Source organism: Larus michahellis, chromosome 10 (genome assembly GCF_964199755.1).
Source record: "Larus michahellis chromosome 10, bLarMic1.1, whole genome shotgun sequence".
NCBI lineage: Eukaryota > Metazoa > Chordata > Aves > Charadriiformes > Laridae > Larus > Larus michahellis.
The window spans coordinates 10,683,047-10,708,014 of NC_133905.1; the positions used below are offsets into that span (position 1 = coordinate 10,683,047).

The window sequence follows — 24,968 nt, forward strand, 5'->3', positions numbered from 1 at the left end:
TTTTTTTTTTTACAATGAAAAGTTAAGGTGTGGTAGCAGAGGAAACATGGTCCTCACTATCCAAACCAACTACATTAGCACCATAGGAAACAGAAGTCAACTGCTTCCTCTCTCTCCTCCACCCCAGGTACGTATGGGATGGACACATGTACAAAGCTTGTTTATTGTGCTTCATCAGCAAAATCTTTTTCACTTCACACGGAGGAAGTGACCTTTCAGAGGTTAAAAAGCACTTGGTCCAAGAAAGCCATGTGAATTCAGTTTACACTTTCACACCAGAGATTGTTAGCCAAATTACCAGTGTAACTGAACAGCTTGATCACAGAGATGCCCCCATACCTGGTTTCATGTCCAGCAGATATTAATCACAATGTGTCATCATATTCCACAGGGATTTTGGGGGATGGTTTGCCTGGTTTCTCTTTTCCCCTTTGCAGTGAGCAGACTGACATGCACTTTAGCCCTGACACTAAGGTGTTCACTTGACCAGTTTTTAGTTTACAAAAAATTAGCTGCATGATCAAATAGACTTTGATGTAATGTTTCTTTCATGCTTAAAAGCATAGGGGGTGATGAGGAATGACTGTGATGTGGGATGTATAGGTGAAAATTGGTATTCAGACCTCGGGGAAGACAGGCACCAGAGCCTTGTAGGGTTGACATCCCAATGAAAGTCAGGCCAGTGGTGACACATGTAACTGAACATAGGATAAATGTTGATCCTGAAAGCTTTTGGCTGTGCCGCAGCTTATTAACCTCATTTATATGAAAATTTCACTTTCTGTTTTACTGCTTTATAATTAGGTTTAAGGCAGGTGGTCTATAAAACCAGCTTGTGGAGAGCCCTGCCAAAAGCTTTATTTAGGAAGAACTATCAGGACACCCAGAAGGGCCACACACTCCCACTGTGGGCATTTGGGGGGGGGCGGGGGAAGGGGGACGACTCTGGGAAGACCCCAAAGCCCAGCCAGCAGGCCAGATCTCCACAACAAAATACAGCCCTCGCTCCTTTCCCTCATAGGAAATGGGTACCTTGCATGAAGGCATCTACGCTGAATTCTCTCCTAGGATTTCTTCCAAGCCCTAAGAGCACTAGCTTGTATTGACTTGCTGCAGTTAGAAAGAAGATTGTGCCAGCTCTTCCATCAGCTGCCTCTGCAAGTCTGTTTTTTCTAGGACAGGCTTTCAGATGCTCTCTGCCACAGACAAGACAATGTTGCCTGGCATACAACCCAAGCGCTCAGAGACAATAAATCCACATACTGTACAACTCTCCTCCCCTCGCATGGGTTCAGAGGTTATTTCAGAGTGAAACGGGACGCCCCGTCAGCACTGTGGCTCACAAACTCCCCCAGATGAATAGGCTCTGGGCAAATAGAACATCCCTTCTTTGGCAGACGAGGCAGATGATGGTAAGCACTCTGGAGCAGAGACCATCTCAGGGAGGCGCCTGAGCTGGGGCAGAAGTCCCTGCACCAGGGCCCGGGTGAAACAACAGCCAGTAAGACCTTGGAAGGTGTTTCCTACACACACACACACACACACGTGTTAGAAACAAGAAGGCTAAAGAGAAGGTGACTGACAAAAGCTGCTTTGTTCTTGTTGGTTGGGTTTTTCCATGCTCAAAGCTGCTAAGGCAGGTGAAGGCTTTACACTGGCAGAGTGGATTTCAGCCTCCCCTGGGCAGGCGGCTCTGCCCGTGTGAGAACCTCTGTGCCTGCCAGCTTCAGAAGACATAGGTGAGAGCCCTACGTAGAAGCATGAAGGTGTCAGTGCCTTCTCCATGCTGTGACCGAAGCTCAGGTTTCCCATGAGGCTAGCAAGCATTTTATATTCAAAAAAAGACAGACCAAGAAGTCCTCCCCGGGCTGTTAAGTTTGTTACTGTGGTGACAGAAGCAACCCTACTGTCTCTCCTTTCACCACAATAATGTACTGACAATTAAAAAGAGACCTGCTAGCAGTGTCCAACTTGCCCGAAAATAGCCACTGATCCACAAAACAACATAAACCCCAAATACGGATGAAAGCAAACCGAAGCCTCCGGGGCTGACCCAGCAGTGCAAGTGTCACCTCGCCCTTCCCTGCATGGCCCTGCAGCTAAGCTCAGTGACAAAGCTCTGACTTGTTCCCTAGTTTGTTACACCAGGCACAGTCCAGAGAGTCCTCATAGAGGGCAAAAGCGTAAGTTTAGTCAAGAGAGCCTTCATACACACAACCTGTGTTATTTTTCACACCTAGAATAAGAATATGAAGGAGTTACATAAATATGAACATTCTTGATGAAGCCAAGGTGGGAAAGGACTTTGTTAAGCACCTGCCCAGATGCCAATATTAATAAGAACACAAGGCAAAAAGCATGCTTTCATCTGGCTACACCAACTACAGGACTTTTCCCAGTAAAAAATATTAAGACGACAAATAGCATCCCTAGCAGGTAGGAGAGTGCTGTTATATCCATTTTACAGACAAAAACGGGGGCACAGAGAAGGAAGACAATTTGCCCAAGATAATGCAGGATCTATGGTAGCGATAGGACACAAAATTTCGTGTCCAAAATTAGAGCCTAGTCCCACAGACAACGCAGCATCCACCTCCTCAGAGAGACAACCCCACGGAGAGCTCTGCACTGGGTCTTTTGCTCCTGTATTGCTCCACAGAGCCCGAGGCTCAGAGTACATCTCTGCATGCAGGGGTCATCCAGCTACCGCCTCTAGATGCTCCCATAGCTCTAAGTGTTTAAAAAAAATGGAAAAGAAAAATAATACTTGATTCAACCTCTTACAGGGCTCTGATATCCAAACAGATGGGTGACATTTAATGCTGCATGCTTAGTCCCTCACCCCCTGGATGCAGCTGGGATACCACCAGTGGTTTGCACAGCAAAGAGCCAAGATTTCAGCACAAAAAAGCAGTGTATTACACAACCCAAGGAAGAGCTGCATGGCATTCTTTCAGCCATCTCTCTTTAATACACCCCAAGTGACCACGCTAGGAAATTCCTGATATTAAAATGTGAGAGTCACCTTGTTGCTGCCTGGTCTCCCAGGGATGACCCCCAGGGCGATGCACATGGAGCAACAGGTCGATCACTGTGTGTCCCCAGCAGTCTGGCTGTGACAAGCTGTGGGCAGAGGGGAGCAGGAAAGGGGCACTCCCCATCCACCTCCAAGCTCAATAGCCATCTGGAAGAATGACAGAAGGACCAAATCCCCTCTTTTTACCTATTTTCACATCCCCATTTTAGGCACAAGTCAGTGATGCTTTTCATAAAGGCAAGAAAGATTAATCCACCAACAGCCACTAGGACACAGTAAGTTTGGGCTGAGATACAGTCACGCTTTGTTTTTTGGGGAAAAAAAAAATTCTTTTCACTTCAAGCCAACCATCAGAGAATTGCAGCTGAACAGGCTGAATACAGCTGTTGTCAGAGATGGTCCTTACTGAGCCACTATCCCAGCCCCGGAGGGATGGGGATGCTCCATAGGGATGCAGCAGGGAGCGAAGGCAGCCTGAGCTCCATGTCCTTTACTTGAACAGACTCCAGAAATAACACCCACGCAGTACAGGTGTAGCTGGGTTTTACTTACAGAGAAAGAAGGGAGCTGGAGCTGCATCCCACATTTCTTCAGGTCAGTAAAGGTGGGAAAACAGGGACCAGTGTTGCCTGTACTCCTGCGTTCCCTAACTATGCATGATCCCTACTCCACAGGTTACGCACACGTCGCATATCACAAAATGTTTACATCCATCATCTTACAAAATGTCAAGATGCATGCGAGCACATGGAAGCACTTCTATCAACATAAAGCTATTCTCCCAACTCCTGAGCATACCTTAAAGCTAAGTAGCAACATATCCCTTTGGGATTAAATAGGCATACATGTCCTTTTAGCATGCCCTTCCCATGGAAATTACAACCTGATGGTTCTGGAGAGCTGTTTGCTACAAGCTGTGTCATTCTCCGTATTGCAACGCACCAGGGAGGGGGGAGAAGCAGCTTTGAAATATTCAACATAATGTAGCAAACATGCACACTGACACTGCAACCAGGCACACAGCACAAGCTTACACGTGGGACAAAAATAAATAGACACAGAAAAATACATAACTGCCAGCAAACACACACACCAAGAAGAGTGACATCATACTAACAGCAACTGGATACCACAGTAACTGCAAGTACGGGGCTGTACTTTTTTGCCTGCAGAAAGAGGAGTCTCCGAATAGTTGTTTTAAAACTCACAGCCCCCCTCCCCCCCAAATAGCAACCCCTTTATGACACAAGATACTCTCATGTTACAGTCTGCTACTATTCAGTGACACTAAGAGTGGAAAAAACTACATGGCAGCATTGTGCTCCGAGTGCCCGATGGCAGCGCAGGCTGAGAGCTGAGCTCTGTCTCCCAAATGAGAGCTCGGTGACAGCAGCGAAAGGGGCTCCCTGCAATACGGGGGGCAGTCGGCTGCCAAACCAGTTTTAGGCAAACTGGCTGATAAAACACATTTAACAGAGAATATCTCCCCCCAAACCCTGAATTTAAGACAGATGCACAGTGCTGACTGTTTGAAAGCAAACATAAACCTGCCGGGAGCCTTCGCACCTCACACAGGGCTGCGTGAGCTGTGGCTCCAGCACGATGCCCCTCGCCTCCCCCCATCCCAGGCACCTCACCCAGGGTGTGCACACTGAGGCATCACACAGGTGGGCAAGCATGTGTCCGTTGGGTGGCACCATGCTTTTCTAAGAAGACCTGGTGCAAATACCAGGTTGCTTTGTTTTGTTTTTTTTTTACCTGGTAGACATCCCGGAGGCCGCACCACGCTCGCAGGGCTTGCCGGCAAGCCCGCAGCCGAGCAGCATACCACCTCCTCAGTGCTGCCACTGTCACCGTCCAGACGAAGCGGCTCCCGCTGAAGAGCAGATCCTCCACCCCGCACATGAACACCGAAGCCATGACTTACTCCAAAACAAAATCCCCGTCCCGGCTGGCTCCCGCTGGCTCTCCCTCCCTCCTTCAAATGCCTGGCATGACGGCAGCCCGGCTTTATACTGCAGGCAGAGGGCAGGGGTGTTGCACAGAGCCAGGGTCAAGCCTTCAAACAAACTCCTCTTTCACGGCGCTTCCTGGGCAGATTCCCAGGCATGTCCCGGCGCCTGCAGCCCAGCCAGCGGCTGCAGTAGCTCAGCCCTACCAGCAGCTCACACAGCAGCCTTGTCCTTCTTAGCAGCTTATATAAATCTCCGTTAAGCTCCGGTAGCTACCACGATGTTTTCTAATTAAATTTTAACCCTTTTTGCCATATGCCCTGACAAGAGCCCCATTTAGAGGCGACAGGAGGAGCAGGAAGCCACTGGGCAGCATTGATCGCCGCCGCACATCGGTGAGCCGGGCAGGCGCTTCGCACACAGCTCCCGCCAAATACCCAGCACTATCTGCCTCTGACACCTCCTTATCTGCCAGGCAGGGAACAAAGCTGTCATCGTTTTCTCCCAGCTGAGCCGGTGTTCAAATTATACACTAGAAATCCTATTTTTTTTTTTTTTTAAAGAAAAAGCACCTCTGTGAGCTAGCAAGTGGAGGAAAGGAAAGAAAAATAAAACCACCCCGATCAGAACAGTCCTGCAGAAATAGATGCACTAACTTCTCTTACAGCTGACACCACAGTGGATGCCCACAGCACAGAGCCATCTCTCTGCTCCACACCTCCCCCTTGGTTGTTGCATGGTACCGATTAAATGCTGAACACCTGCTAAATAGATGATTTTGCTGGACTCGTAAACTAACATAAGTCCATTAATGCAGCACTTGCTACATGAGAAAAAACAAAGCTGCCTGTGCTAGCTGAGCTCTTCACAAACAGCCCACAGCAAATAAACACTGAAATAATAGCCCACAAGAGACTCCAGCCTTGCCTCAATAGTCAGTATAAAATTAAGCAGCACCCTGCCCTTCTGGGGCTTAAACTGTCAGTGCCAGCAAGCCGCACCTTTCATTTGTTAAAACTCTTTCCTATTAAAAGCTAAGGGATGGATGGAGTCAAAGGGCAGTTAATCTTTTTCAGACCCCTCAGAGGATTTGAAATTTCCTAAGCTTTTTGGGACAGAAGCTGCGGGGGGGCCCCACATGCCACCATCCACAGCTTGCTGAAGGAACTCCTCAGAGCAGAAGGAAGGAACTCCTCAAGGAGCAGATTTTTGCATAAAACCATCAGCAAGATCAACCTCTCTGTAAAAGTACTCTCTCTTGTGCAACGAAATGAAGGAAGAGGGACCAGGAACAGCTTGCAGAAAGGCTGCATGGGAGAGCTAAACCCTACAGTGGTGCTGGTACTGCTTCCCCAAGGGCACTGTCTGCAAACAGCCCCTGCACCAGAGTTGCAGTCGTGCTGTTCCAAGTGCTCTTCATGGGAGGGAGACACCCTACATGCTCGTAGCACAGCACAAGTATTCACAAAACCCATTTCATTCCACATTAATCAGCCTTCTTCAAATTGCAAGAGCCTACAGTCATGTACAGTCAAACCCTGTGTTGTAGTTGGGGTGATGTAGCTCTGCAGACGGATGACTGCCTGTCATCAGGCTTAGACTGGCTTTAGACCTGTGTGTCTCCAAGCATCACACTTTTACGTATAACAACGCAAGCGCAGCTCTGCTCCTCTTGGTGCTGCTATCTACTGGCTACGCTGCTGCCAGGGAGTTTAGTTGTCTCCAAGACTTGCTTTCACACAGGGAAAAAAAAAAAAAAGACAACAATATTTCAAACATTATTAGAAGCTGTTACAAAGTAAGCTGCTGCAGAGAGAGGTCCAGCTTGTTATAACAAGAGGCAAGTAAAGACTCGGGGACTGCAATTGAAATCCAGCATCCATATACCCACCCCAGGAGTTTTTTTCCCCCCCCATTTGAATGCTGTCTTAGAGCCTGTGGCCACAAGGAGGGCATCTTCCTCCTCCTCCAATGCTACCCATCATCACTGTTCTGTGCTTAGAGGACTTTAACGTCAACATGAACACACACAAAATGGAAAAAGTTTGCTTTCCACCAGGAGAACGCAGTGCCAAATATCTAGAGAGAGTTACTGCAATAACCTAAGCCAGTACCAGCGCCAGGCTTGGCAGCGGGTAATTGCCATTCCCTCAGATAACACCACTTTGGAGAGCAACCAGCCAAGAAAACCTCCAATGGCATCTGTGCGTTATGGTCAAGTCATATCCAAATTTAAACACTGAGATAAAAAAAGAAAATCCAATTTTCAAGTTCCACTTCTGAAAGAAAAGAAAAGGAGCTTTGTAGTTAAAGAAACAGGGCAGGGAACGGCCCTGTCCTGCGCCAGGAAAATCCAACCCACCCACTATGGAAAGTTTAAATGTTTCTGCTCTCTCAGTGCCTTTTTGTGTTCCTTATCACCTAATTAGACTACAAAAATTAACAATGAGGATTTTCTCCTTTAACACATCACAAGGTTTTGGGGGTTTTTTTGGTTGGTTTTTGTTTGGTTGTTTTTTTTTTAAGTTGGTCTATGACCCATGGTATCTTTAAATTAGAACTTACTGTTTTGTGCAGCTACTCTTTATACTTCACAAGTCACCGTGTGCCTGAGCGATGGCCTTGGATGGCTCCGTCTCAGAAGGCAGAGCCACACGTACACTCAGGCCCTCCCTCCTCACTGCTCCCAACCACTTTACCCATCAATACTTCCATTACCTTGTGTAGGCTTTATGCGCTTACAGTAAAGCTATAGCTCCACGTGTAGGCTAGAGCAAGGCAAGAACCTCTTCCCCACCTTTACTTAGGGTACGTGGACTTCAAGTCCAGTCTCATGAACAAAAGCTTCACACATCTTGTCATCTCTTTTGCAGACAAAGCAGGTGATAAAAGTAGTAGTAAGTGTCATCTGGATTCACCTTCCCTGTTACGCAGGGCAGTAGTTACACCATGGTCCCTTGAACCTTGGGCATCTGTTGAACACCCACAGAACAAAAGAGCAAAGCGTTTGTGATACATAGAGAAGCTAAATGCTATTTAGAATAATTTTGGTGTTTTAGTAGGTAATGAATTACCCATTTAAATCAGTCTTTTATTGACTTCCACTTTCAGAACCTGATTGCAAGTGGGTTAATTTGAAATAACTAAATCATATCTGGACTCCTTAGAGTCAGAACAGAGATCACAAAATTCAGCAAGGGAACGTCAGTAAGATATCCAGATGGTTTCCAAAGGCTGTGGCATCTGCATATCTATTCTGTGAGGAAAGAGGGAGAAGACATATCTCAGAAAAGGTCTTTGTAGGTGTATGTACCACTTTCAAGGGAACACAAGAGACAACTAACTGCAAATCTATTTGATGTACAGCCATATGAACAACAGGGCATTCATTGCTAGTAAGGGATAAGCCTCCGCAACAGGAATCTAAGGAGAACATCACTTTAAAAGACAGTAGACAACCTGTGGCAGATTCATACTTTTCCTTACTTTATTGATTGTAGTTCCAGAATAATGAATATTAAAAGAGAACAAAGGTTTGCTACCAACATAACAGGAAAAGGTGATCCCAAGTGGATTCTCAGGCTTCCTTGCATGTTATCTTCTGTGCCAAAGTGAATGGCACGAGGCTTAGCTGACTTGCTGCTTTTCTTTTCAAAGTAGCTCATGTGAAGTTCACATGAATAGAGAATTCATCTACCTGCGAGACCACAGGACAAGAGCATCAAACTTCCCCTATATCTACAAAGCAGTATTGCCCCTAGATACAACTTTTGATTAGACATATAGGAAAAAGGACACACACACACACACAGTCCCTAGTGGCAGGCAATAAAATTAAAGCTTTGATCATTTTTGGTCTCTGAACCTTCAACAGTAAAAGGTGAGTTATTGTGCAGCTGCACAAAATGCCTAATTATACAGGCTAGCAGATGTCTGTCCCAACCGGTGCATTAAAACACACTTTAATCCATAGTTTGTCCTCATATATTGACTACACATGATTGCAAGCAATTTTCATAACGTTCTGTTGAGCAAATAGTAAAGTTCAGTGAAGAACAAAAAAGCACCAAGGTTATGAGAAGCAGTTCTGTTTCATGGCACACATCGCTATTTTGAAATCTGCTGTTACTTCAACTCCCAGGGTTCAAACCCTCAAGGCCCGATACACTGGGATGGTCTCAGGGCAAGAATAAGCATCATTGAGGTCCATGCTTGGACCCACAGCACTGTGGTACCAACACTGTCCACCAAAAGCCAGCTGCAGTCCCATCTCACCGCCTACATCCAGTCATGGTTCTCCTTTCTGCACAAATCCATGTGTTTGATTTTCATCAAAACTTTCCCATTTTGCTCCAGTTACAAGCCAACAGTGCATTATGACACTGCTTTTAAAAATACATTTCCAAAAATGCCCAAAGGTGCTGATTTTTAGGAGTTTTCATAAGCATGAACAACAGGATTACTTGGGAATTAGGCCTTTCTCAGACAATGCTGAAGCTGCATATCTCCCTAACGTTTTTTTTTTTTTTTTTAAATTCTTGTCATGAAACAAGCCTGTCAAGCTGTGAGCATTAATGCAATTAACCCCAAATAAAGATGAAGTGACTTTTCAAAAATCGTTTTTGCTACACTCTGGCCCTTAATTACCAACTTAATAAAGATAAAGTGAAATATAGTCATTGGGTGCCCTCTCTTTGATGTTGTAACCTCTCACTACATAAGATGCTTAAAAAGCAGCACTGGTGCATAGGATAAGTCTGTAATCCAACCTGTCCTGACCAAGAGCTTTTGAAGCAAGATTCAACTTCTGGTAAGAGGTGTTTGCAAACCAATTTCGTTCTTTGAGATTATTGAAAAAAAAAAAACCCCACAAGATATTCTTAATCTACTTTAATCCTTTATATTGTCACGAATTTTGGAGGCCTCTCAGAAATAAGTCTACAGTTCCACAAAGATTTATCTACCACCACTCATGTTATCAAACCTTGATTTAGAAAGCAAATGAAATCTGCTTGAAAGGACCATGTCACCCTCCTTTAAGGCTAATAACAGCATCTGATGTAGGTATTTGGACCTCTCATCAGGTGCTACACCAGGAATTTGGATTCCCAGCTTTTGGCCACTGAACTGCAGTTAAGTCAAGTGACTGATGTATCTGAAAACCACAGCTACACCGAAAATGATCCCCAGTTGCAGAGGGAGACTTTGGTACCTACTGCTCTCCTCTCTGGGTGAGGCACAGCCTCTAATAAGCTCCTTTAACAGCAGCTTTACATACTTCTAAATGAGGTACTGCCTTTTTTCCTCCCCTCTGAGAGCTCAGGCTGTACATATATTGCTCTACACTAATGATATAAACATAATGCCATGACAAATAAACACACTTTTAAAGACGAAGAGCTGCTGTGCCAGAAACATGAATTTCCTGCAGTCTGTATCCCATAGTAAACTAATTAGCGCTTCACTTCAGAAGAAGTGCCACTGCCTTTTAGCTTTATAAATGATTAAGCAGCTTGCAGTCTGATTCCTCGAACAGCAAACTTCCCTACCCGCTATACCTCGAACTCCAAAATCAGGTCAGGTTCAAAACAAGTAGCATATGCTCCAGTTTCACAAGTCAGGGTTTATCATCTTTTGTACCATGCCATCAGAACATGTCACCCAGTTTTAATAACACAGATCTAGTTCCTCCAGTAGCTTATGGTCGGTGCATCAGGGGTGTAATTTGGCCCAGCTCCACTGACTTCAGTGAAACCTCACACGTCCATACGCATATAATCAGGTGAGGATGTAGCTCAAGAAGCTTATATACAACTTGGCAGCAGTGAGCACGACTTCTAAGGCGTGTCACTATTTAACATATACCCATATACAAACTGTATTTAAATTTTTATGCATACATATTTCTAAGTCAGTAGAAGTCTACAGCCCCAGAAAGTCGGTTTGCACAGAAAAGATACATGATGAGGGAAACCACTCCCCAGACTTCTGGGTAAAGAAGGATGAAAAATCATTAAAAAAGTTATTTCCACCTGAAAGAGGATTTGTTTCTATCACACACATAGTGCCTGCAAATGCTTTCAGACAAACTGCATTTTTATGCCCTTTCTCAGCAGCCTGGTGATGGCAGGCTGGGTTCCCAACAGGAAGGTTGCCATCTACTCAGTCACCAGCACCAGTGTCTGCAGCTCTCCAGGCATGGAGACCTGCCCCAGGGACACTGCACAGTGGGTCAGGACATTGTGGGATGCTGCCTTCCCCACTCCAGGACTGGGCAGGAACCTGGAGAACCACCCTCCTCTTCTCTGCTTTGTGGGAAGGGCTTCCTTTTTGGGGAAAGCTTCACCAGGAGAGGAGTCACCACTGATGACGTGGGAAATCATCCTGCACTTGGTGCTACTCCCAAGTCACATCTGGAGGAAAGAAGAGATCAAACGAGCACAGGGTGGAAACCTGGGGCATCCTTAGAGCTGCAGAGAAAGTGACACCACCACCTCCTCCTCCCTCCTTCCCCAGAGAGGGCTTCGCCCAGAGCCGCACTGTAACCGGGGTGGTGACAGTACTGCTCGAGGAAATGATTCACGCCATGCCAGCCCAATGCCAGGCCAGGCCCTGGCGAGAGGGAGGCACCCCCGACCTCCACCTCTGGGCCATCTCTCTGGGGAGCACCCATGGGAAGTGACGGCACAGAGGAGAGGCTGTGGCTGCCTTTGGAAGCTGCAGCAGGAAAAGCGATTTCTCTCTAAGCTGCTGATTTTGCCGTCCTCCTACCCAGCCCCATAGCAGGTCACTCTCGCTCACATGCAGACTGTACCCATGCCTCCTGACCCAACCACCAGCCCATGGAGATGGTCCCCAAGCCTGAGAGGGGACAAGGAGCCTCCACCCGCAGAAGAGGGGCTGAGACCCTGCAGAATGAAGGGACAGAGCTGTCACACGCCAAGAAAATAAATGATAGGAAGGGACAAACTCACATTTTCCTCTACACCTGCACTCTCAGTGGTCTCATGCCTCTACCTCCACCAAACTGGCAGGAGTGTAACAAAGTGCACAAAACACTAATTTTGGAGGCAAAATTATAATAGCTTCTGTGAACTGACACACCAATTCTGACAAAATTTCCAACTCACACGCCCAAATATTCAGGTGGGTCAGCACAATCTCTTCCACCTCCCACCTCAACCTGGCTGCAGCAGCTTCCCAGCAGCTCAGAGCAACGCCACATGCCTCTGGCCTGTGTTTTAGTGGATGTCACTCTTCCTGTCCATCGCCTTACTGGAGCCATGAAATGCTTCGGGGTCTTATCACAGGAGTGGCAGGTTCAAAGTCTGGAGGACTAAGGGGCTGGAGTTCCACACAGGGTGACACATCCAGCCCCACCGGTTTGTCCTGTGCTTCCCACAGCCCCAGCAGCAGTGGGAAGGTTTCTTGGTCACTCGGACGGGCACTGCATTCCCTGACAGCTACCAAACCCACCCAGCTTCCCTCGGGCCCTGAGGCACTGCTCCACGATGGATGCTCCCATCGCCCTGCTGCTGTCGTGGCCAAAAATGGGGCAGCGTCCCCTGCATTTTGAGTCGGCAAGGAGTATTAAAGGGATACTGAATAAGTCAGGTAACCACATTTAGATGACGTATTTCATGGTAGATATAAATATGTGAGGAGCGTGAAAATCCAGGGCTGCCCCAGCTTTATGATTATTTTATAGCCTCGTTAATCTATGGCAAATGGGGTAGAATTACTACATAACCTAAATACGGGGTAGAGATCTACAACGCTGTAAGAGAAAGAATAAATGAGCTAGTAAAGTTTCAGCATTTCACATGATATATATGGCCACGAAGACAAAAATAACAACCCAAACCTATCAGTCTCCTGACAAGAATCTTTTAAAGAGTGAGAATAAATGATGTCTAACTATTATAATTATATCCTCAGTGCATTCATTCTCGCAGGATGAGTAACCCGGGATGCTGTAGCCTCCAGAAAAATCATGACTCAGGGCAATGCTCTGCCCTTGATTAGACTTTATGGGTCACGCATAGCCCTGGAAAGGACTTGTCCTTCCCTATATACATGCTCAGATGACAGAGTTTAGAGCACTGCATCCTATCAAACATGAACCAAAAGACCATCTTGGATGCCTTTGTGCTTCTTCTTCCTACCCTCAGTTTCAGACCATAAACCCAGCAGAGCAGGATTCATTTCTGTGTGTCCGTTGGGTATGCGGCACACCAGAGTACCAATAATGATATAAGCTTTTCATCAAAATGCACATTTAAAGTAACCATGACCCACGTCCTCTGTGCTGGTTGGCAGAGGTCAGCAGGGATGAGGGCAGGAGCATGGCACAAGCTGCTGATGCTCTCCCAGGGCCACAGGACTCACCTCATCTACCCCAGACCGGACCACCAGCATCCAGTCCCACTGCTCTGGCATGCTTAAGAGAATGGTCCTGCTGCTATTTTGATTTAGGGCTCGATCCAGCACAATCAGAAGTCAACAGGTCTTTTTCTACCTGCCATGGATGAGTTCAGTTCAGAGCCTTTCAAGGCAGAGCAATGCATTTTCCCAGCCAGATTTTGCAGAGGGAGAATCGCAAACCAGTGGAAAGAGACAGCAGCAGTAAATAGAAGAGGCAAAAAGGAATTGGTACTGTAAACCTATAAAATAAGTTGCCAACACTCTCAGTGCTATGGAGTGATGTTGTCTGAGAATGCAGGTCTACTGCGCTATGCTTCTTGAGCTAGAAAGCAAAAAAACATCATTTCACAGTGTATCATCTCTTGCTACAGCAATTAGTGCCTCATTTTACTAACAAAGTACCTGTACAGCGCACATTTGTCAGCTCTGAGCAAATAAATGGGGAATAACCATCTAGAATTTGAGAGGAGGCAAATCCGTATGGTTTGTTGTTAGAGCAGATGAGCTCTGGCATTAGTGTGTTATTTCTTGAAGGTGAGTCTCAGTGCTGAGTGTTTGACCATGGAAGTGGAAAAAAGTCAAGGAGCTCGTAGCATTTCCCCACAGAGGGGCCACGATGCTTATACAGGGCACTAAACATTGCTGTGAGTAAGACTAAAATCAAGCTTTCCAAACCACACGAGCTGCTGGCCCTTCAGAAAATAGGTGCGCGTCCAACTGCATGGGGCTGCAGGGCACAAGGAGCCACTGAACCGAAGAAGGAGAAAGAGCAGCCATTAAAAGGGTGCTTTTATCCTCAAAAGGCTCCCAAAATAAACAAACAGCATGGCATGGGCTTGATCCAAAGCCCATTGAAGTCAACGGAAAGACTCAAACTGCGCTCAATAGGCTCGCAGCAGGGCCGGGCATGCCATGAGAGCTCCACGTGCTGCCCCACCAACACACCGACCCCCAGCAGGGGACTCTTCACCACGTCCCACAGCTCCTTCTGCCATTGCTCAATTCTCCTCTCCTTGGCCTCAGGAGGCATTCTGCAATCATAAGCTACTGAAGCCATCCAAAATTATTTATATTTAAAAACATAACTATATTTTGAAATAGGTATTTTTTTTCTACCCATCCCCAGGAATACAGGAACACAGACGGGTCATGAATCAATCACCCACGTAGCTGGGGCCCACAAGATCTGTCTCTGCACCAAAAGTCTGAACCATACCTCTGATCTGTACTTCATGAAGTGCCTTCTGAGGCCACCACACAGGTCAGTCCTCCCCCAGCTGCCACCCTTGTATTTGGCCTGAAGCTTTCAGTATTTGGAGAAGAAATCTGGACTGACGCTACAGAAAATGAAAGTTCCTCTTGCCAAGAAAGACAGTCCAAGTTAAGACAACATGTATTTTATGCATTCAAGCTGAGCAGAGCCCCTCCAAAAACAAGAGCAAGGAGTCCTGGTCCAATTTTCCTTCCCTTTTTAAAAAAAAAAAAAGCACCAAGAGAAAGGCCTGACGCCAGCAGCAGCTGTATCAGATGCCCCTGGGGTGGGAGCAGTGACATCAGGAAACATCAGAAAAAACACAAACAATGAAAAAGGAAGCAGGGAGGGAAACGCGGAAGGGATGGAGGGATGGACAGGGTGGCTGTGGCCCCAGCTGCCGAGTCAGCCTCTTCAAAGCAGGAAGGCAGGACCTCACCCCTGCAGAAAGCAGGGTGCAGGACACAGAGCCAGGTGAGGTTTCCCCACATCTCACCCCCTTCTCACAGCCCCCCACCAGACACGAGCGTGGCACAGCACCGGGGTTCTCACCCATTCCAGGTTCCCACTTGCCACCACAGCTGCGGCCAGATCCCACAGGTAAAGCTGTGCAGCCCCTTATCCTGGTATAGGCAGAGGGTGAGGACACGGGTGCAGATGGGTGGGTTACCCCAGAACTTGCTTTGTAGCTTACTGGGAAGAATAAGAGGGGAGAGGCGATGGCATAAAGGGAGAGAGGACTTTACCAAAGGGCTCTTAATAGCACAGACTGTTAAAACTCATCTTCAACAAAAAAAAAAAAAAAAAGAGAAAAGCTTTGCAATATAGTTTGGATCCAGCATTTTGTTCTGTTTAACCCCCTTAAACTTTTCCCTAGTCGGCTTGGCAGTGCAGGGAAGCCAAGGAGACACACTGGGAGCAGGGCTTTACCCCAGCCAGGCTCCCCACAGTTTCCTCATCTCTCTTCTGGCTGTCCTGCAACAACATAAATTCCCCGATGGGGGTCAATCAGAGACCATTTGTAAGTTTAAAAAAGTTACTCGTGCTATAATGGGCACAAATGAGAATTCAGCATTTGTTAACAATTATCCCAGGCAATAACTTCAGTCTCCCCCTCATACTTCAAATGGAAACAACGCAGTAACTGAGCAGTACCTGTTGGCAGAGAAACTTTTAAATGGATGGATAGGAGTGGCTGAAATGGCTTCCTAAAAGAAAAATTCTCTTTTTTTTTTTTTCCCCCTTTTGGGATATAAAGTAGGCTTGCAAACTGCCCTCGCCATTATCAGTGCTGTGAGCATTTCATGGTCCTAATTAACGGGTATTTGTTTTCATGGGCGTGATTCCTCATCTGCCAAGACTGCAAAATTATAATGCATTTTTCCCCATCCTCCTTGGAGAGGACATGAGAGCTTAGCCAGGGAAAGGAAGCCATTTGGAGCAGGAAGAGGATGCTTGGAAACAGAGCTGGAGCGCTCATATTAGGCCCTTTCTGTGGTCAGAGGATCAAATTGAGTTTTTTTTTTTAAAAATAAATAGCTGCTATTCTCATTCATATTAATGGGCAAAACTGTAGCACAAAAAGCCCTTTGCTTGCCTTTTTCAGCAGGTCATGCCATCCTGCCCAGCTACTCCTGGAGGACATTTCCCAGGAACCCTGCCCCCATCCTGCACATGTGGTTGGAAGGGAAGGGGACAGCGGACATCAAGCCCAGGGAAAACTGAGCACCCAGTCCTCCTCTTCCTCCGGTAGCACATCAGGAGGAAGAAGGAGGACTCCCAGCTACTGCTGACCTGGCCCTGCTACACCCCCATTGCATTACCTCCTGACCCATATACCTGTTTCTCAAGTTTTGAAACACCACACAAGGAACAGGGGGGCCAAACTTCCTTCTCCTCACATGCACCTGCCCCTCACAGTGTGGGACACCACACACTGCGGGATATTGGGTGGCTCAGCAGGTCCTGCCCCATCTTCAGCATCCACCAAAGCTGAAGTTACTGTATGCCTCTTGCCCTCTACATCCTAAACATAGTTTTCATCCTTCAGGGAGGCAAACAAGGATATTTGGGCCACGGGAAGGGGGGAAGGAGGAAGAATTTGGAGGAACTGCCAGGAGACAGGCAGTAGCTTTAGGGTGGGAAAAACTCCAGGATTAGGGTCTTGATGAGTAGAGAAAGCACAGCTGTAGGCTGAAAGGGGCTCCAACATACCATAGGCTGCCTGTAGAGAGAATAACATCTCTCAGTAGGGGCACAGCTCTGAGGCAGGAACACAGCACAGACTGTCCCTCCCCTACACAGCCCTGTTCTTTCCATCCCTGCCCACCTGTAGCATTAACTGTCCTTGGCAGGATACAGGGGCATCTGCCCCTTCCCCACAGAGGCAATGAGCTCCCTCAGCACACACATCACAGCACAAAACTCATTCCTAGGACTTGCGTAGAAATGGCAAGGGGAAAATAAATTCAGGGATTCAAAAACAAATCTAGTGGATGCTACATTTCCAAATCCTTTGGGAGTGAGAAAAAGAGTTACATATAATATCCTTTACCACTTTCTCCTGCTGATTGTGAAATCAAATAAAGAAACCCCACAAGAACGCAGCAGCCACTGGAATACAATTCATGTTTCTCTATTGCTAAATTATGCATTGGCCTTACAGCAGGTAAAATTGTAGCAGAGCACCATCTGTTCCTCAATATGCTTGCTGCCAGCTACCGTAGCAGGGATTTACTCGCATATCCCTTTCGAGGTACGGCTGAGCTGACGGGCAGAATGCCTGTCACCAAAGCAAGGGATCTGTCACCTGCTGACTGCACATTTGGGATATACCCTACTGAAGGGTAGGGACAGATCATTCATTTTCTGACATACAATATAGGCTCACAGTGCCAGCTCGAATGAATAGCCCTTGATGATGCTACCCATCCTTAAAATACTGCGGGAGAAAGCACATTTTCCAGCTGCTTGTGCCTTATGCCAGAGCACATTTATATCAGCAATTTCATTTCTAAATATTCTGATGGTTGCTGCAAGTTTTTCCATTATGACACATGAAGGGGAAGGAGAAAGGCAGCCAACATTTCCACATCTTTAAATTGAAATTTAAGGGACTTGTACACAAGCACACATGAAAGTGTCAGCCGTTAATCAGGGAGCTTCCAACTTCTTGCATCTATCCGTCTCCAGCAGACCTTGCATAGTAACTGAAGCACCAGGGAGCTCAGTACAGAGCAGGCGTGAAGGTGACCATCCCCAGGGGGTTTTGGTGGGTGCTGGCCCCATCCTGCTGCTCCCTCAGCTGCGTACAAAGCTATTGCTAAAGGTCAGACCTGGCAAGTGAAGGAGCAAAACCCAAACCCAAACCCCTGATTTGCCCCAAATTCCTGCTCTTCTGCCTGCAGAGCAGCTCAGAGCAAGGCCAGCAAAGCCCACCACAGCCTAGGGCAGTGCTGGCTGCTGCTGCAGCTGCCAATGCTTTCAGGCTGTGAGGTTCTTGGTACAGGTTCCAGCACCCAGCCCAAGGAAGGAGAGCGTCCCCACATAGTCAAGCCTCCATCCCCTCGAAATCCATGGTAGGCATTGTGTCTAAATGAATGCCTGACCCACCAGCCAGGCTGGCATCAGGAACTACACCAGGAGCGGGTCTGCTGCTGGCAGCACCCACAGAAAGTGAGCTTGGGAGAAGCTTTCGCATAGCGTTTGTGCTCAGTCACCTCTGATCCGAGCTCCCAGGAGCATCTCCAACCACAGGAACACACGCCCCCAACTCAAAAGGCAATAACACTCTCCTAGGCTCAAGCAACTCAACTTCACAACTCAAAACAAGTTTCTCTCACCTGAGACTCAGGAGACAGGTACGTTCCGGAGCCGAAAGCTGCTTGCCCACCTCACCCTCTGCCACACGCCATAAAAACCTCTCCTTAACTCTGCATCCAGTCCCCCAAGCTCAGCTCGGATCTTCTGCAAAGCCTCCTCCGTGGGCTGCCACCAGTTGAAGGCTGCTGGCCACACACCGCGGCACCCGAGCTGGTGACTGGAGGCAGGGGAATTCCTGCAGCGCTGGGAGAAGAGACCAAGCACCTCCCAAGGCGTCCGGGACAAGAGAGCGCCTGTCAGGAGACAAAGCAATGAGCAAACTGGTTCAGCCTGTTGCTGTCTACGCTGAAGGCCAGCTCGGCACAGGAGGTGTTTAAGTCATGTGTTTGCTCCTGCCCCGGTTTGGAAAGAAAGGAAAAAAAAAAGAAAGTGGTTTCATAGGATTTAAGACTTTCACCTAACCATTTTCCAAGGGGATATTTGATGACAGAAATAAGAACAAAACAGAAGTTAGAACTTCAGTGACAGAACTGTAATAAAACAAGCTCTTCCTTCTCCCAGATTTTGTTTTACGTATATGAACCTCCTCTTCTACAGCCCTAGTTTTACTGTTCGGAGTCAGAAATGCGGGGGTCTTATTTCCACTTCGCTCCCCTCCAGCCTCATCTATCACTGAGGTTCTAAGGAGTCAAGACAACCAGCAACACTTTACAAATGACCAGCCCTCATCTCTTAACTTCCCACGGAAGTAAAGGAGAGAATCCATGAATGTTTCAAGAAAGTTTCATCTGACCTAGAAATACAACCCGTGACACCCTTCTTATGCCTTAAATATTTCAATTCCCACGGTTGCAAGTTTCAGTAGCTGTTTTGTTGCATACGGGATGTGCCATACAAATGCACCAAAGCATACTGGCTGCCTTTGTTCTGTGCCGAGGGAAAGGCTGATCCGGTACCAGCCTGGCTGCATTCAGCACCAGTGAGCAGAGGACCCAGCCTGCTCACGGCTGCAGGACTCCCCCTGGAAACACGCTCAGCCTTCAGCTCCGCTCAAGAAGCTCAGACCTCAGGCCACCTTTCCTCGTTTCCCCCAACCAAATGAGTTCCTAGGGAGAAATCAAGGTATTAGACATCTCATTCTTCATCATCACAGCCCTGTTAGTGTTTGTGCTTTGCTGTATTTCAGCCACCACCACTTTCTAGTAGGGAACTGTTGCTATTCGGGGGGAGATCCATCCACTTCACCGGGTGTCCCTAGAGGATGCATGTAAAGTCAGCCCCCCCCAAAAGGAGCTGCTGGCTTGCCTACAGAGTCCAGAACACTCAGCTTGGATAATGCAACATTCAGGATTTAAAGTACCTTAAAGCATCTCCATGTGAGCACAGCTCTAGCATGCTATTGGACTGCTTTGCTAGGAGAAGGCTTTATCAACTCATACCTGTAGTTCTGCCTTTGCTTAATCCTCGCTTTCTACTACAATATATGGATGTCATCACTCTGCCTTTTATCCAGTCCCTTTGCTGGGATACTACAGTAAAGACAGGGCATCAATTTTCCCTTACAAAAGTCTCATGCATCCTAAAGGGGTAAATTTTTCCAAGTTTTTTACAGTCACACAGAACAACCTTCTCGTTGTTCGAGCCTGCTAATAGCAAACTGCCTGCAGATAAAATCAGGTATGTATTGCCAAGACACTGGTGCACAGATTGGACTGCAGCACGGCTCCCTGATAATGTTCCTGGTGCCCCCCCTTTCCAGCAGCTACAACTGCTGCATGCCTTAGTTCATTCCAGATGCAAACCCAACCTTGCTTAACATCTTTTAAGTTCATCTCTGCATAATCCTTCCCTCCATTAGATTAATGAATGAAGTGTTTCCAAGGAACAGAAATATACTTGTTACCTAATTACAGGAGTCAGGCTGAAGCAGATCCTTTAAACAAACATCCTGACTAAGCTCTTCTAACCCTGCTTACCCAATCCTTCCCCCTGCACCTCCAGGTATCCCCTACGAGCAGCTCCTCAAAGCAGCAGCAGTTTGCTGCTGCAGGACCGGTATTTCAACAGCCCAGGGCACCGGCGCCTGTTTCAAGCCCGCTCTCATGCGGGGAATCCATCCAATTCACCTCCCGGGTGAATTTTGCTGTGATGTCCCTCCTGCACCTACACACCTGCTCTTCAGAGAGGGCAGCTCTAGCACTAAAACCACCCAACACTACTGAGATGATCTTCTTTCTCTGGCTGTTCTCCTTGGTGGGCTGCAGCACACATTGGCTACAGTTTTGGGGACCCCCACATGTAAAACTCAAGCCTGGGGGAACTGCCCAACACACTGCCTGGGCAGCCCCCCAGGGATTTGCCAACCATGCCTTAATAATTGTATTTTGAATCCTAGTGACCACAATGATGATGGTAGCTGCCAGACAGGACTTGCACCAGTTTCAACCCTCCCCACACTCGTACCCACCACGATCAGCACAATATGCAAACAAGCCAGAGAAATACAGGATTAAAAAAAAAGACCACCCTGAAGTATCTCTGGAAACAGAGCAAAACCTTTCCCAGAGCAGGAATGGCATAATTGGCACCAACGGATGCCAGCTGCCTGTCCCAGGGGGCAGCATGACTGGGGGGAAGACAGGGTACAGCCCCAGCAAGGGCTCTCACCACCAGGCACAGCACCCTGCACATGGGGCACGCACTGCCCGAGCCGACTGCTTCACTCCTGCAGCTCTTAAAAGCCACCCTACAATTTTATTATAACAGCTAGTCATCAGACGCTATGCAGAAATTTGCCATTCACCTGAGCCAGCAGTTCCTCCCTGGGATCAGTCCCCAGCAATGCCACTGTTCACACCAAAGAGCACAGGGCAGGGGCCAGAGCAGCCCGAAATGGAAACACAGAGGTTTGCTCCTTCACACCTCCTGCAGCGGTGATACTCTCCAGATATTCAAAGTTTAACACACACACACACTCCCTTGCCCTGTTTAACACACACTAATTAGTCCGCAATCAGATTCCTACCAGCAAGATGGAGCATCATCAGGTTGAGATTAAGAGGGATTACGCTGATCACAAATTTTAAGAGGCTGGGGATGGAGAGCCAGGCGCCCTGCTCCTGTAGTGATTTACTGCGGGCAGCGGCTCACTAGAGGGCAGCCGGCACACGGCTGGTCACCACCCCAAACCTCCACAAGCCCAGAACCTCACCACGCACAGCCTTGGAGGGCTGCAATATAAATACATAAATAGTACCATAGAATTTGCACAAGTGATGGTGTGGGAGAAGTAAAAAAAACTTATTAACCCTATGCTATGCATGTGGCATGGCTCAGACACAGGTTTGGACTCTTAAGCAGAGGCTCACAACCTGCTCCCAGGGCCCTCAGCGCTCATACCAGACCACCAGCTCCAATAGTCAACCCCACTTTTGATGGTTTTACCCATAAAAGTGCCAATACTTAGTTAACAATATAGGACTTTCACCAAAACATCTATATTTTTCCTCCATGACCCCAAGAGATAGAGGCAGTGAGTTATTCAGCTACCTACAAAGAAAAAATTCATTAAAATTCTTTAAAAAAAACAGGCTATATTTTTGTTTTCTTACTTATGCCTGACAAATATAAATTAATGAGCCAGCACCACCACCAACTACAAGCACATCCCCCTGTCCCCAGGAAAGTCCCCCTCTCACATGGGAATACCCACGACCTTGCACTTGCTGAGTTCTTTCATGCCAGACAGAAACAGTGAGATCTAACACCACTGCTGGGAGATTTACTCTGTTTTTTAACTATTTGTTCTCTTGGTAAATTCTTACTAGGGTGTAATTGCCTTTGTATGGTAACAATCCGTTATCCTATTAGAAAATACCATGATAATAGGGACTTAAGGCAGACAGTGCAAGTTCTCACCGGGTTTTAATAACCTCCAGTGGGACTGATTTGCTTTATCAATAGTTAATTAGATCAAATATTCCCAACTGACCCTTTTCTGATGGCATGTTATTTATGTGAAGGACCAGCAAGCTGACCCAAAGCTGGAGGCACTTCCATGCCCTCCAAGACCAACAGATGGTTCTGCAGGGGCCTGAACCCAGCACAGCTCCACAGATGAGCCCAGCTCACCTCAGCAGTGGCCACTCTTCAATCAGTTCTGCTCCATGCCTTAACTGACCAAATTCAGTTCTGTTACAGCTAAAAGTCTTCACAAACTGGTATCTAATAGAAGAAAATTGTTCTCAGACTAGAAAGAAGCATAATTTAAAACATACCAGAAAAGAGAACTCTTACTTTTTAAGAAGGACAATTTTCCTCATTATTTTATAAGCTGCTCTCAGCTATTCATGCCACGATGTTCCCACTTCCAAACTTAGGTCTAAGTCAGATCCCAAATGTCTGCTTGGATCTCAGGAATGAAACACAGCATATCCAAGAAATTCCCTGTGAGAACCTGGTCCTTTCCACAGTCCACAGCCCCTCTGCAATTGATGTTTTCCTGCTTTGTGTATTTTTAAGAGCATGTTAGCAACTTGGAATTTGTTTCTTACACATTTTTTCCAGTCTGTCCCTTAATTCTTCTGAAATCACACAAAAATAACTGGTCACTCTTTACTCCGTTACTGGAAAACGAGCCCACAGCAATCACACTATGGGAAAGAGTTCGTAAGGTAGTCACTGCTCGAGACACCTGCAGTAGCTTAGATACTTGGACAGAATGAAAAATTAGCCCTTTTCCAGGATTGCCCATTATTATTTTACCTCTGAATGAACAGGGATTTTCACTCATATAGACACTTACACATAGATTAGAAATGAAAAAGAAAGCCAGTTTGAATTGAAGACCATCCTGTCACTTTATAAAGCAATACTCACATGCTAAACCTCTGATTGGATTTTTTATTTTATTCTCTAACTCCAGTAATTTAGCAGCGCATATTGATTTTGAGAGAATGGACAAAGCTAAGTAAGCAGGATGCAGTGGCAGCCAGGAGTAACTGCTGAGCAAGAGAAAGGACTAAGAACAAAATAAAAAAAAATAATCACTAAATCACTGAAAGATGAGAGAGTTTACGTCTTCCCCCGCTTGAATGGCAAGCTTCCCATCAGTTTAAAGAGGCTACTTCAACAAAATTTCTTCTATTGGAAGTCTAGGAAAGTCTGGGTACAAAAGGAAAACCAGCCCATGTTGTCCAGAGGCTTGAAGATTGTTTCAGTTTATTCTAAAAAGAGATAGTTTTTTTAATGTAAAATTTTGGAGTTATTGTTTTTCCATTAAAAAAAACACTATACAGCAGTGTCCCCAGTGCTTCCATGCCCAGTACCGGAGCACCCCCTCAGCTTGCTCCCAGGGAAATGACACCAGCAAGGGCTACAATACAGTTGAGGGTCAAGGCAACATTTCAGGTGAACCTTCAGTTTCACATGTTGTGGATGGGCTTTCTGAAAGCCTCCCGACTGCACAAAAACTAACTGCTGCACAGGCAAAACCTCCCCCAGCCCTGGGGTCAATGGGGACAACACAACCTGCTTTCTTTTGTAACACAGCAAAACCTGCCCATCCTCTCCTTGGAACAGGACTGTATTCTACTATCTAAAAACCAGAAGAAAAAAGAAACAGTGTACAAGGAAGGGATTAGTGTTAGAAATTAATTAACACATAATGCCCAAACAAATGAGTTTCATCCCAGTTCATTCACTCCATCCCAGAGGGAGAATATCCTTCTTATCAGAGCAGCAGAGAAAGCGAGGACAAGTCTAATAAAAAGGCAAGCTGGGATTCTGAGAGTTATTTTTAACTAATTCTCCCTTTTTGTTCCATGTTATTTGAATTAAAGGGTTGAGATTGTAGGAAGAGCCCAGTCTTGCACCAGCATTAATCTGCAGCGCCCTGCAAGGCAACAAGGATCTTGGCTCAAGTTGCTGAGCACAATTTCTAAAGCAGCTGTTTTGATACACAGCACAATTTGAAGTCTTTGCCACATTACCTCAGGAAAGGAAAAACCCATGTTCCTGCAGAGCCGTGACTCTGCTGTATTTGTCATGTAGCGTTATGTTCTCCAAACGATGTTTTCTAACCAGGCACAGAAGAAATGTGCAGCAGCGGTGAGGTTAACAAGACAACTCTTGCTTTCTTCCGTTACATTACACAACCAGAGTTAGGGCATATATATATATATTTATTTTTTTTAAGAAAAAAACAGGGGAAAAAAGTACTGATGTTACATCTGCTCAGGATGAGCATCTTGCATCAGCTGGGGAGAAGAGGGGGATCTACAGCAAAGTGACAAGAGCTCACACATGCACAGACTCACTCGACACTCTTGGAAGATGCTGCCTCCCAGCTGCTCCCATCTCATCCCAGGGAGGGAGACCTTGGCTGGTCTCACTCCCAACTGCACAACACAGAGCCCACAGGGACATGGTGGGACCCCAGTAAGAGGACAGGTTTTTCTGTCTGTTGTTAAAAGAAGTCTCA

The 24,968-nt window shown here is 46.7% G+C and overlaps 1 protein-coding gene across 3 annotated transcripts in view; it reads right to left on the minus strand.

Annotated features, from left to right (window-relative positions):
- The window catches only part of FRMD4B (FERM domain containing 4B), a 144,364-nt gene that overhangs the window by 79,693 nt on the left and 39,703 nt on the right, over positions 1–24,968 (minus strand). Inside the window, exon 1 of one of the 3 annotated variants that reach the window (XM_074602804.1) lies at positions 4,796–5,393. The exons of the other annotated variants lie outside the window; for them this stretch is intronic. Coding sequence (XP_074458905.1) covers positions 4,796–4,957 — 162 coding nt within the window. The 5' untranslated portion in view covers positions 4,958–5,393. Of the gene's footprint in view, positions 1–4,795; positions 5,394–24,968 lie in introns of those variants that run through there. 3 annotated transcript variants of the gene reach the window in all.